Here is a 13,922-nt window from a genome sequence, read left to right on the forward strand (position 1 = left end):
GACATTTTTAAAACTTAAATGCTAGGCTCAAATACAGTTCAAATAATTCAAACAATACTTTAATGTGTTCTCAAGAGTCTTATAGAAAACATGCTAACAATATTTAAAGCCTAAATTTGTTCAATAAAAAGTGTTATACTTACTTTTCCTCTTCCCTAAAATGGGCTTGCACTGAGGGAAGCCATGTTATTTCATGATGCAATCAAAAGGTAGCACAGCCCCACCCCTACACATTCGGTATCATTGGAAAGCTCTGAATGTCCTCTATAGAGCACAAAAGTTAATTCAATCGTATGCACTGTGTGGGAGATATTCAGGTTTAAAAAGGTCCACTACAGAGGACAAATTTGAATTGGTGGTAGTCAGGAGGATACGAAACAAAAACATTCAAATTAACCATGTTACACTTTCCTATCTAATAATAAATGTAAGGGAACCAAATTATACATAGTGTTCCCTCGTAGTTTGGTTATTGCGGACTCACGCACGGATTTTTATTTGTGACAATTTTTGGCATTTATACCACGGTTTCTGGTTAAAGTAAGCCATTTTAAGATTTAAAAAAAAAAAAAGAAGAAGAAATGTAATAATTAAGCCGACGTTTAGTCATAGTCGTCCTCATGTGGACGATTAATTTATGATCACAGTAATAATAATCAGAAGATCTATATTTATTCTATATTTTGTATTTTAAAACATTACATTTATTATGTGTAACAAGTGTGTACATGGGGGGGGGGGGCTATGATGGCTTAATAGAGGCGAATAAAATAAGACAAAAAAAATAATGCAAATTTAGTCAACCACTATTTTGCAGAAATTCACCTATTTGGAACATATAACCAGTGACACATATACATATATATTAGAGCTGTCAAACGATGACATTTTTTAATCAGATTAATCATATCTTAGAATTTTGATTAATCACAGTTAATCAACATTTTTTTGGCTGCCAAATTTGAAGAGCACCTGTCATACGTTAATTCTTTCGACATTTTTTTTTATCCATGGCACACTCTCGTTCTCGTTTTTTTCTAATCAGTTACTTGCATAATTTAAAATGAAAAAAAAATGAACCCAGTAGTTTGACATGAACATATATTCTGAATGGCATACACAAACATTTATGAAATGCTTTACTTTCATGGATGTAGTTATGTTTATTGCTCAAACACAACCGGTGCTACCTTTAACGTAACCATCCGCTGTAATTTCTTGTGATTAATCAATGAGTTAACAGTATATGCATACATGCATCTAGAGTACTTGCATACATACGTATAATTTTTTTTAAGTGCATCTGTATACTATTAACACTTATGATCATATAACGCAAGTAATAATACTAGTAAATACAAATGTGAGGATATTGTTTTCATTATTTTTCTCAAGCTATATGACATAAATGACCACGTTTTGGCCCTCAGCCCAATATGCCTTGTTTAGAGAGGGGCCACACACATACCCACACCCCTCCAAAGCACTATCCAATCCACACACAGGGTCAACCTTGCGGGGTTCCAGGAGGAAAAATAGCCTCATATATATACACCCAAAGGGCTGCGTGCGTGCTCTGAGTCTCCTCCACTTTGTTTTGCACGCCTTGTGCTGTCACCCCTTCCCGGGAGTGTTTTGTCTTTGAAGGAGCACGCTAGTTTGACTTAAAGCTAAAATGGCACCCAAGAAGGACCCTAAGGCTCCCGTCAAGAAGGCCGAACCCGCAGCAGCGCCTGCGCCCGCGGCTGCGGCTGCACCCGCACCCGCACCTGCTGCCAAAACCCCTGCTGTGGACCTGTCCTCCGTCAAGGTAGAAACAAAACATGATTTACTTATGTATTTATTTATATATTTATATATTTATTTAGGAAAGGGAAGAAGGTATGCTAGAAATTTTAAATCAAATTGTTGGTTGGTGGAGGAAGAGACAACCCTAATATATATATATATATATATATATATATATATATATATATATAGTCCCTCTTATTGATTGTAGGTGGGAATGTCAGCGTAAATGTTTGTCTGTCTCTCTCTATATGTGACCTGAGATTGACTGGCAATCACTCCACTCCACCTTTTGCCCACGGCCAGCTAGGACAGCCTCCAGCTTTCCTGTGACCCTGAACAGGATGAGCAGTAGAAAATGGACGAATAGATGGATGGATGTGTTTTTACGGTTTCCTGTAAACTGATGCAAGTTTGTAATGGATGCTCCCATTCCAATTCTCAGAACCATGGCTAGCTCATGGCCGACGTCCTTGGCCCCGCCCACTTTCCCTCAAGTGGTGTGATGGCACTGCGGGGAGACACCAAATGAGGGCATCTTAATGTGGCTAAAGATGGACCCCTCCCCCCCCTTACATATCGGGTGCCGCAATGTGGTGCTAAATTTGGCCAAGAAGCAAATTTAATCCCAGTTTAGACTTGATTTATTAGTCTGGATTAGAAGAAACTCCTTGTTAGGTCGTTTTTCGGCTTGTGATGTAAATCTTTTTGAGATGTCTATTTTGGTACTGAATGTCAACTGACATTGTTGTTGTTTTGTTGTTGTTGTTTTTTACTCACCTCCAGATTCAATTCAGTGCAGATCAATTGGAAGGTATGAACCAGAAACACTCATTCGGTCTTTCATAAGCATTTCAGAGAACACTGTATATAAAGAATGAAATAAGCAAACATAACAATTTAGTGAGCCGTTAAGTTAACTGACTTCCTTAAAGACAATAGTCATGGGACTTAAATGACAGATGGTCACATCTGCCATTTGTTTTGGCATTCCAGACTCCTTGTGAAATAGGATTCTGTAAAAAAAAAAAAAAAAAAAAAAGTGAGATACTAGCACATGTAAAGAACAAAACAAAACAGCCAATTAGTGCTCATTTAAAATTTGCCTTTCTGCAACAATTTATTCCAAAAGTGCATTGCTAGTTGATTTCAACTCTAGCAAGACACCGTTCTTGATGCCCCGCAACGTCACGCGGGAGTCAGCACATACACACGCACGCTCACGCCTTGCCTTTAAAAGGGGGGGGGGGGGGGGCTCATATACTCGGCTATCAATTCCAAGGTGGTCTTTTAAAAGAGCCCATAGCCTTGCTTAGAGCGAGAGAGACAGCTGAAATAGAAATAGTCTGAAGGATGACTGAGCTCGGCAGGAGTGTATCCGTTCTGCCAATAATATCACAACCTATAGAGTTTTGTTTTTTCCCTTGAGGAGCTTCCTCACAGAAAGTTCAATAGATGCATTTTAAATCAGCCTCCAGTCAAGATGCAAGTGTTGCGTAAACTGCTAATGTTTCTGCAATCAAAACAAAAAACAAAAAAAACTAAAAATATTTTGATATAATTACATAACAAATCAAAACTAAAAGTATCATTGAATCAAATCCGTAATGTTTAAAAAAAAAAAAAAACACATCATACAAAGGTTGATCAATATTTGACAATGGATTTAAATGTATAATATCAATGCGTGCTGTGTGACCCCCCCAACAGACTACAAGGAGGCCTTCGGTCTGTTCGACAGGGTGGGTGACAACAAGGTGGCCTACAACCAGATCGCAGACATCATGCGCGCTCTGGGACAGAACCCCACCAACAAGGATGTGACCAAACTGTTGGGAAGCCCCTCCGCTGAGGGTAAGATTCATATTTGCTTGCATAGTTGCACAAATAGAAACATTTCGAGGCAACCGCTTTGTGCGTATTTGATGTAGACTTTACATCAATCTGATCGGCCGGATCAGGATATTTTGCATGTTATGCAATATTATATATATTATCATATACATGTACCATATTCAATAATTATTGGTATATATTGCTTCATCTTAGACTTAGACTTGACTTTATTGATCCCTTTGGGATGGCTCCCTCTGGGAAATTTACATGTCCAGCAGAAATGAGAACAGATAATAAAATAAAAAATAATTCAATCAATCAATAAGGTTATTACACCAGAGATTGAATTAGTAATAATAATAATAATAATAATAATAATAATAAATAAAAATTCAATCAATAAATAAATAAGGTTAATTACACCAGAGATCGATTTAATAATAATAATAATAATAATAATAATAAAATCTGATCAAATCGGTGATCAATATTTATTTATTTATTTATTTATTTATTTATTTATTTTACAAACTCACTATTAGGTGATCAGCCGAAATATCATCAAAATTATCATCAAAAGCCTGTATGACCATTTTTCTGGGGTTATTTGAAACCATGTCAACAAATCTAAACTAAATAGCTCTTCTTATTGACACTTTTAGAGTCCGGTCAGAAAAAAATTAGCTAAAAATTCCATGAATCCTGCAGTGATTTTAAACAGTCCCGTAACTGAATTGCAACTGAGCTGCTTTAAATATGTCGTTGCCAACCTGCTGATCATTATAGCCACTTGAATTTTGCTACTAAGGCTGAAGAATTTTGAAAAATAATGTAATTGTGATTGAATATGTGATAATATTTTCTAGGTCCTTTTTCCATATATTTTTTTTTTTAAAACATGAGCAATAAATTAATCTGTATGAGAATAAACTATCAGATTTATTAATTATTGCACATAAATGTTTTGGTTTTATATGTTTAGGCTTACTCTAAAATAAAGCTAAACGAACCATGAATTCATATGAATTGAATGAATGGATACTAAACATTTGACTTGCAGTCTTTTAAGAGTTCACTACAAGTGTAATATTGCTAACAATTCTGTGGCTTTATCACTTCAGCTTTTTATGTTTCATGAAATTTGATAAGTAAACATGGGGCCTGCACTTGCACTCGACACTATATAAATACATAAATAATTAAATAAATAAATAAATATGCAGTATATAAAAAATAAAGCATACCAACGAACCTTTTTCCCTAAATTGCAGCCTTTGTAATTGGAAAAAATGCATTCTACTACACTACAATGCTGATTTTAATTCTATTAATTGCTCAGCTCCTCTTGCGAAAGTAGCAAAGATGCAAAGTTGGCAAACCCAGATAGCATTTCAGCCCACGCAATGACCGCTCATCACTGACTTGTCTGCAGAAATGGCCAACAAGAGAGTTACGTTTGAGGGTTTCCTGCCCATGCTCCAGACCATCGTCAACAGCCCGAACAAGGCCGGCTTCGAGGACTACGTTGAGGGTCTGCGCGTGTTCGACAAGGAGGGTAACGGCACAGTGATGGGCGCTGAGCTGCGTATCGTCCTGTCAACACTGGGTGAGTGAGACGCGGCTGCAAACTAAACGCTTTACATTATCGGGCCTTCTTGATATCGGTTGACCCCCCCCCCTGTAGGAGAGAGGTTGAATGAGCAGGAGATTGACGCTCTCATGGCGGGTCAGGAGGACGAGAACGGATGCATCAACTACGAGGGTGAGACGCATGAGCATGATGGAGGGCAGTTATTCCCAAAGTGTGGTACGGAAAGTCCTCTAATGGAAGTTCAGTTGCAGTTAATCTTCATCTTCATGGATTATTTTATTTAGGTAACAAGTTTTATGTAGCTTTTAAGTGCATTATATTTTAATGGATTCATTTTTTTTAACTACTTTTTCTGGTTAATTGCCAAACTGCGCATAATGTTACAGTGGCTTACAATACACTTTTTAAAGACTAATATCATTCTGGTTTTTGACCAACAGGCTTATTTATGCCACTGTATTTGAATGTACTCATGATTGTGGTACTTGGCAGCTACGATTTCTTTTTTAGGTGGTATTCGGTGTAAAATGTCTGAAAACCACTGATTATAGAATATTTCCTAATACACTTAAAAATGCAATATTGCAAATTTAGGCTTTGGTTACCGCTTTGTAGCCTGTTTTTCATGCAATTTAGTAGGATTTTTTTTACATGAAGTAACAGATTTATTATTATTATTATTATTATGTAGTAGCAGTAGTAGTAGCAGCATTACCTCATAATTTAGTAGGCTCTCTTACATCTTACAAAATTACAAATTCCTTTTGGGCTAATTCTGGCATATTTACTGAAATGTTTATTAATACAGTATATACTGTCCCTGATACAAATAAATAGAAATAAAATACAATTTACAGTCAAATTATGTGCGACGACTTGATGTTTCTTGCCAAAATACCAAAATTGAAAATTGTCTACACTTTTATAAACATTGGGATATTGCAAGCATTTTTTTTCGTTACAAATCCCCCTTAAAAAAAAAAAAAAAATACGGGTTACAAATTTAAATACAAATACAAATTTGAAAAAATGCAGTAGTTATTCATTAATTTGCTGTGCTTATCTCATTCACTGCCGTTGACGGAAAATGACGTCAAATGATGCATTTTTGCTGGGCTGGCAGTGAATGTGTTATATAATATGAGGCAATCATACATTTATTTGGCCCTCCGAAGGAAACCATAACTATGATATGGCCGGCGACAAAAATGAGTTTGATGCCTAATCTATAATATACAGTTTGAGCAACTTTAAAACTTCATTTACTAATCAAATTAACAAAATTAAAAAAATTTAAAAAATCAAATAAAATAGTAGACCTTTATATCCCAAAATGCCGTTTTTCCTTAAAACTGCTGATTGTAAAACGGCTGGGCATCGGTATACTTGCCCCATCTCTAATTATTTCTGTTATATGTATTGCTGTTACTGTAAATGCTCTTAAATGTAAGGTCTGTTGAGGATATTGACTGTGTCATGACATTGTGAGGGATTTAATACCTACACATGCAGAGCATCACTTTTTCTACTTCCCAAAAAAATAATAAAAAAAAATCCTATAGGCTATAATAATCTGGTGTGAGCTCCCGAAAATGGCTTCAAATGCAAGCCTGCATTTAACACTGACCTATTTGCATTGTTCTTCTGTGTCCTCCCTATGTCCTGACCTGATCTTCGCATGCAGCCTTTGTCAAGCACATCATGTCAGTGTAAGGACGCCCCCACCCACGGCGGCAGTGGCGAGCATCGAGTATGTGCAGACCCCATGGTGTCGAGACATTCACTCGCTGCTTCCTGCACCACCTGAGGAAGCAGGGCAAAGAAAGGACTATGAGATGCCATTTCTAAATCCTTCTATTGTTTTGTTCCAAGCATTTTTTTTGTTTGTTTTTTTCCCTCGTCTCCAACTGGTGCTCTTAAGGCTTCTTTGGTTCCGGACGTGTTCCAAAAATGTGCATTTCCCCAAATCCCTCCGCCTGAATATGGGTGTCGCTAGTTTTCTCAGTGCAGGAGGGGGCGGTGGGAGCATGAGGACCCTCCCCTCTTGTCACTCATTTGGCCGGCAATCTGAGCGACTGCTTCGGCACAGGACTGGCCGCCGAGGTCGATCCCCTCCTCATCTAAAAACTCTCCCTGAGTCTTAACTTATTGTACTCTCCTCTGCAAACTTCACAATAAACTTTTCACAAGTTCCCATTTTACTTCCTGATCTCCCACACTTTCTGCTTTCTCATAAATAATGGCTGCAATCTCAGTTCATGTTTTTTTTATTATCTCATTTATTTTAATTAATTGGAGTCATATCAGCGAGAGCAGGAAAAAAATAAACTGCATACATCTACTTGACCGTTTAAATACATTACAGTTGCTGCAGGGTGGGGTGAGAGGGGGCTTACAGAGATGGGCAATGCTGAAAAACACAGAAGCAAACAAACAGGTAAGAGTCAGGATAAAACACACTTGCTCGGAAAAACAAACAAGATCACTCCAACATCTTTTTTTTTTTTTTTTTTGTTTGGTTCCAACGGATGAATCGCATTTTGCTTTGTCTAATGATTCATCTTTTCAAGTTTTGCACATACTGCAACAAAACAGTCAGATACGTCGGTCGTAAAACATCTCGAGTTCTGCACCAAATGCACACACAAACGGAATCCATAAATGTCACGTCGCCACCTGCATCAACATTCGCGTCAGTCCTTGCGTTGCTCAGCAAATAACTAAGAACTACAAAACGTGAACTTACTAATTTCTTAGCCAATGAATGAGGAAATGACTTACTAAAATCCTTTTTTCAAATTACAAAACAGCCTCTTTTAGTTTGAGAATCGATTCATGCTCGTCATACGTGATGCAGAGCTTTAGCATAATACAGATATATTTTATTTATGGTCAAGTTGTTACTTTGTTAGAAATGTTTTAAAGCAGTGGTCCCCAGTCCATAACTTTCTGGTACTGGCAACCAATGTGTATATTTTTATGTAATGGAATAAAAAGGGTTAGTTTGGGCCATTTTGTAGATATAACAATAAGCGTGAAGCCATATCTTTATGTAACCACACAGTAAATTCTGTAAAGTAAATTTGACTCTTTTTAGAGTGGGACTAAATAGACTCAGTTTTACAGTAATATTTACACTTGGAGGAGAGTAAAATAAAGAATTGAAAAAAAAATAAAAGTCACTCAAGGGTTGAGGAACAAACTCACGACCTTCATCCAATCTACTCCCTGAGACACTTGCCGCTTGTGTCGGCTGGAATCTTCGTAACTGCGAGACCAAAAACATCATTTTGGTCTCCTGTTGGAGATAAGCAGACAGTAGGAGGGTCATAGGTCACGTGGTAGTGCGGCAGTCTCCCAAGCTGAAGGTTGTGAGTTCGTTCCTCAAACCTTGGGTGACTTTTACTTTTTTCCCCCCAATTATTTATTTTACTGACTTCCATGTGTAAATATTAGACTACTCTAAAAATGAGTCCATGAGTCCAAATGTATTCTAAATAGAGTCAGATTTACTATGTATTAGCGTCCTCCTGAAATCCCAAACATAAAAAGGCAGTAAGCACCACAGAACAAATAAAGTCCATGACTAACTCACCATAACTAAAGCAAACGCCGCTCGCGTACGAGTCAGTTCTAACAGAGAGAATCTAGTCACTTTTCAAAATAAAACCTATTTAGCCTCAAATAATAAATGAATAGGAAGTTTTTTCGGTGGTTGGGGACCACAGTTTTAAAGGATGTAGATGATTAAGAACCTGTATTCTTATACTCGTTTCCATATACAGTATATATATATATATATATATATATATATTGATATTTGTTTGGCTATAGGAAAAGGATGACTGTCTAGCAGTAAGGATACTCGGCTTATTAAGGGGTCTGACGTCCATGCACGCTAGCAGGAACAACACGTGCAGCATGACGTGCTGGCCACATTACTTCCACGTAGAGAAAATGGCCACACGTAAATAAAAGCTAGAGCGTCTTGAAAATGTAGACCCAAGATCAATAAGGCCAATATGTGGCTGCCCCCAACCCCCATTTGTATGTACACCGTTTAGCACTAAAGCTAGTGATGGGAAAATGAAGCTTCATGACACTTCATGAAGCGCTTGCAACATTTTTTGACTCCTCTAGATGGTGCTTGATTTAACGAAGCAATGGAAATTGATTTCTGTATCTTTAAATCAAGAGTGCCATCTAGAGGAGTCAAAAAATACCACAAGTGCTTCATGAAGCTTCATTGGTCCATCACTAATTACAGGTGAACTATTCTATGCAACTTCATTCAAAAGGAGCGGCCGACGAAAGAGAACATGTCAGGGATGAAAACAGATATAAAGAGGATCAAAGTTTAGGAGTCCCTCCTGGCGGGTCTTTCGAGATGTGAAGCAAAAGTCGCGATCGCCCTGAATGGGCCCCAAGGCGGTTGAAGAGCCGACAGGTTCAGTTGTAAGAGGAGCATCCACGGCGCATGTTCGTTCACAAACCCTGCTTGGCAAGAGCGGCAGTGACGTCCTCGGCTAAGGTGGCTAACTGCGGCGACTCCAGCATGTTGAGGCTGCCGGACGACGAAAGGTGGCTGTCCCGGTGGCGCTGGGGCGACATGGAGCGGGACCGGCCCGGCGAGCGCACGATGATCTCGGCCCCGTGGTCCACTCGGGCCTTGGCGTGGTCGCGGAATGTCAACCGGTGGCTCTCGATCTAGCAAGTGGTGAGATACAAGAGATTTATGTGTTTTTATTTTCTTGAAACATGAAAATGAAAAGGTTTTTTCTGAAGCATTTATTAAATCTAATTAGATGAATGTGTTGATGGAGGATAGCTGAATAAATATATTTCATTCACACAAGCTAACAACATAATAAAACAGTTGTAAATACACGTGGACAAAAATGTAATCATAAATTAAAATTGAATGAAAATCAGACATTGCTTTGAATTGTAACTCAACAGAATTATTTTAAAAAACAAACTCATGAAAGAAGCCGAGACAAAAATGATGGCATCTCGTGGAAAAGATTGAAAATAATGTTAAATGTCAGAGAGGTATTCATTTAACAAAATGTTCATTGCTGTGGCTGTCGTTTGAAGCTGAGTAGAACTCACTGTACTGCATCATACATTGAGCTATTTTTAATATATATTTTTTAATAAGAAGTGTAAAATATTAGAAAGACATCTTTGCTGAATGCATTTTCAAACCGTGAGAATGGCGTCTACACACATCTGTCGAAATAGTATGTTTTGTGATATTAAAACAAATTTAGAAGATAAATCTTTTTTTTTTTTTTATTCAAAATTCATGTAGCATATAACATTTGCAACCTAATTTCTTTTTAAATCAATTTGAGAGGGATTGAAGAAGTTGGAGAATATGTATTCACACTAAAAATGATATTGTTGCCCTGGAAACATGTTCCAAATAAAAGTACATACGCATAAAAATATCAGTGAGTTCAGTGTACAACTTTTACCTATACAGGTAAACCTAGCAGCTTATTTCTGAAAGGCTAGGTGGTGATTTTATTTAGGCACAACGTGACACAAATATTGATACTTTTTTTTTAACATATAAATATAAATAATGCTTACTGTAACACGACCTCCTCCTGGAGTGTGGTGAGCATTATCCAAGGATCCCACCTTGGCTTGGGCTTTGTCTTTAAAGTCCAACTTCACACTCTCAATACGAACATTGCCACCACCTGAAAATCAAAAAAATATGTAGGCACTTTTGTTTATTTGTTTAACATACCATAACACTTAAACATGTACTATAATGGTGAAAATTCCCTTTCGAAACCGTTGCAAATCATCAGGAGGAACTTGGTAGCAAACTATCAAAAATACACAAGAGAATTGTGAATGATAACACCAGCAGATGGCGCTGCAGGACCTGAAGCTATCGACATTGAAAGAGAAAAATGAGTTGCCTCGACCTTCATTTTATTATCCTACAATGATGTCACAGATCATCTATAAATACTAATGAGTAAAATACTCATGAATGAGCCACATATTGTTCCAGCCTTTTTATTTTCAGGGATGAAAACTTCGCCACATCCCCCATGTCACAATTGTTGAGTTTTAAAACTCAATCTAGGAGTTTTTATGTCGCGTTCGAGAAGGTGCGTTACCAGGGCGATGGTGAATGTTGTCTAACGAGCCGCACTTCGAGGTCACGTGACTCAGGTCAATCTTCTTGTTCTGTATCTGTATCTGCAAATCACAACAGGTTGTCAGGTCAGAGGTCTTATGTTATCACGATGAAGTTTTAAAAAGGAGGCAAAAAAATATTGGCACATTACGTGTTTGTTATTGACATCTTTTGAAATATTACTCCTATGTGAAGTGTTTAGGTTGAGGTTAGATCTAAGATCTAAAGAGGTGTTCTTAACCCACTCAATACTTAATTTAGCTGAGAGTACACAAAGCTTTGGCAGCTGTTACCGTGGCAACCTACTGCTGCCATGAGCAACTGAAGGGAAGCTGGGCAAAAATGACTACATAAAGGCGATTCAGCGATGATCATTGTCAGGCTTTGATTAGCATAGAGCAGCTCTAGTTTTAGCAAACACACCGACGTCACCGCTAGGAGGGGAGCGGCACAGCCAAAACACAGCACAAGGACACAAAAGTGACACAAACACTGAAGACGATGACTTTTTTTGCTGCACGAGACTCACATTGCCACCTCCTGCTGAGTAGCCCCTCCTGTCCAAGGACCCACACCTAGACTGAACATGGCTATAGTCCAGCTTAACGCTGGGGATGAGGACCTGCAGGATGGAGGTGAGGAATGAGCTGGGAATGGGCTTCACTGGGCTTTCTGGAATTTACATTCTTCAAAAGCCGTGTTACTCTTCGTCATACGTGTCGACACAGGAGTCAGTCGTTTTGAGCCCACCCAAGAAATTATGGCATGTCCGTGTTGAACTCATTCACTGCCAATGACAACTATAGACGTCAAAAATCCAAGCAAACAGCCGGTGTTAATTTTGAAAAATAAATAAATAAATATAATTACATTTAATTTTAATTAAAAAAAAAAAAAAGAAATTTCAATGTAGTTTTAGTTATAGTCTTCTGACTAAATATAATTAAAGCCTTAGTCATAACTTAGTCACCTGATTGTATTTGAGTTTTAATCCAACCTTTAGTCGACAAAAATAAGGAGCAATTTTAAGTCGACTAAATTAACTTCTGGAGGTTGAGACCCAGTTTGCGGTCTCAGTAAGACCAAGACCGATCGCGATGCACGATGGTAGCACTTAGCAATGAAATTGTTGTCATTGTTGTTATTAATAACAATGGGGATTAATAACTATAAATGAAAACAATGAATAACTAAAACTAAATTCAAATTTCTTGTCAAAGTTTGCACTGGCTGTTTGCTTGGATTTTTGACGTCTATAGTCGTCATTGGCAGTGAATGAGTTAAACCTCTGCTTCACATACTGTCTAGTATAGAGGTGTCCAAACTACCATTTTTCTCTCAGGAAATTAATAATGATCATATTAATAATAATAAGAATAACACATTGGTTTTATATAGCATTTTTCCAGATATGCAGATGCAAAGAAATTAGGTATTTACAACTAAAATGGTCAAAAAATTACCCTTCATAATGGCATACTGGTTATAATGAAAACATAAATATCTATCAAAATATTAAATAATATGTCCAAAAGGAAAAATAAACAAATAAACTAAAAATTAAATAAAATAAGACACAATTTATAATAATAATAATAATAATAATAATAATAAGTAATTCTTCCTAAAGTGGCTTGTGTGTCCCGTCTAGTGGTATACAGCAAAGTCATTTCCCAACTACAGTCCAGTTATACCTAACTTTTAATTCAATACATTTGCATTTAAATATTTGTTCACGTAACTTTTATTTAACTTATGTGTAGTGTGTTTATAATTAATCATTATTTAAAGAGATACGTCACTTAATTATCCCATTATAGCAATAAAAAGTTAAGATTTTGTCTTTAATTAATTTTATACTTTAATTAATTTTCACAATTAGTACCTTTAAAAACACATTTTGCAACTTGCTGTCGACTGAAAATAACATCACAAGGGCTCAGGTAACCAATCACAGCTCAGCTTGTGAATGTCACATGACCAAACCTAGAAAACAGGTGATTGGTTACCTGAGCCCTTGTGATGTCATTTTCAGTCGACAGCAAGTTGCAAAATGTGTTTTTAAAGGTACTAATTGTACATGAAAATGTATTATTGGCAAAATAATTATGTTTTGCCTGCCAAAAATGGCTAAATAAGTAAAGTATCCTTTAAGTACAGTTCTTCTTATTCAATGTTATAGTAGCTTACCTTTACTGAACAATTGGGCCTACCATGATACTGCATTTTGTTGTAATTAAATAAAATTAATTTAAATAAATGAATATTTTTTTTAAAAAGTATATAAGAATGACTGAAAAAAATTATAAAAACTGTAATTGCATAATAGATTGGTTTTAGCATGTTCAATAAATTAAATTCCAACAATTTCAAAATGGACGGAAGGAAAAAGTTTGGACACCCCTAGTCTAATAATAAGTGAACAGAATCTCAGCACATGTAAAATGACGCACGCACACAAACCCGTACAAAACTGCCACAGGCTGAGACTATTCAATTGCTTTGCAATGATGATAAAATGTGAGTACGCCGCCGTGTTTAAAG

At 36.9% G+C, this 13,922-nt stretch overlaps 2 protein-coding genes across 6 annotated transcripts in view; one reads left to right on the plus strand and one right to left on the minus strand.

The window, feature by feature from the left end:
- The first annotated feature begins 1,593 nt into the window (after positions 1-1,593).
- On the plus strand, positions 1,594-7,416 carry myl1 (myosin, light chain 1, alkali; skeletal, fast). The gene is made up of 6 exons (XM_077536234.1): positions 1,594-1,810; positions 2,575-2,602; positions 3,499-3,642; positions 5,057-5,230; positions 5,309-5,386; positions 6,900-7,416. The coding sequence occupies exons 1-6, from the start codon at positions 1,676-1,678 to the stop codon at positions 6,926-6,928; spliced, it is 588 nt and encodes a 195-aa protein (XP_077392360.1). The 5' UTR covers positions 1,594-1,675; the 3' UTR covers positions 6,929-7,416.
- Positions 7,417-7,470: 54 nt separating this feature from the next.
- map2 (microtubule-associated protein 2) overlaps positions 7,471-13,922 on the minus strand; it is a 54,811-nt gene continuing 48,359 nt past the window's right edge. For all 5 annotated transcript variants that reach the window (XM_077536097.1, XM_077536096.1, XM_077536095.1 and 2 more), the window contains 4 exons: positions 11,908-12,000; positions 11,359-11,440; positions 10,814-10,926; positions 7,471-9,922 (listed from right to left, as the gene is read on the minus strand). In XM_077536097.1, coding sequence (XP_077392223.1) covers positions 9,701-9,922; positions 10,814-10,926; positions 11,359-11,440; positions 11,908-12,000 — 510 coding nt within the window. In that variant the 3' untranslated portion in view covers positions 7,471-9,700. The remainder of the gene's footprint in view (positions 9,923-10,813; positions 10,927-11,358; positions 11,441-11,907; positions 12,001-13,922) is intronic.

The sequence above is a fragment of the Festucalex cinctus genome, chromosome 11 (genome assembly GCF_051991245.1).
Source record: "Festucalex cinctus isolate MCC-2025b chromosome 11, RoL_Fcin_1.0, whole genome shotgun sequence".
NCBI lineage: Eukaryota > Metazoa > Chordata > Actinopteri > Syngnathiformes > Syngnathidae > Festucalex > Festucalex cinctus.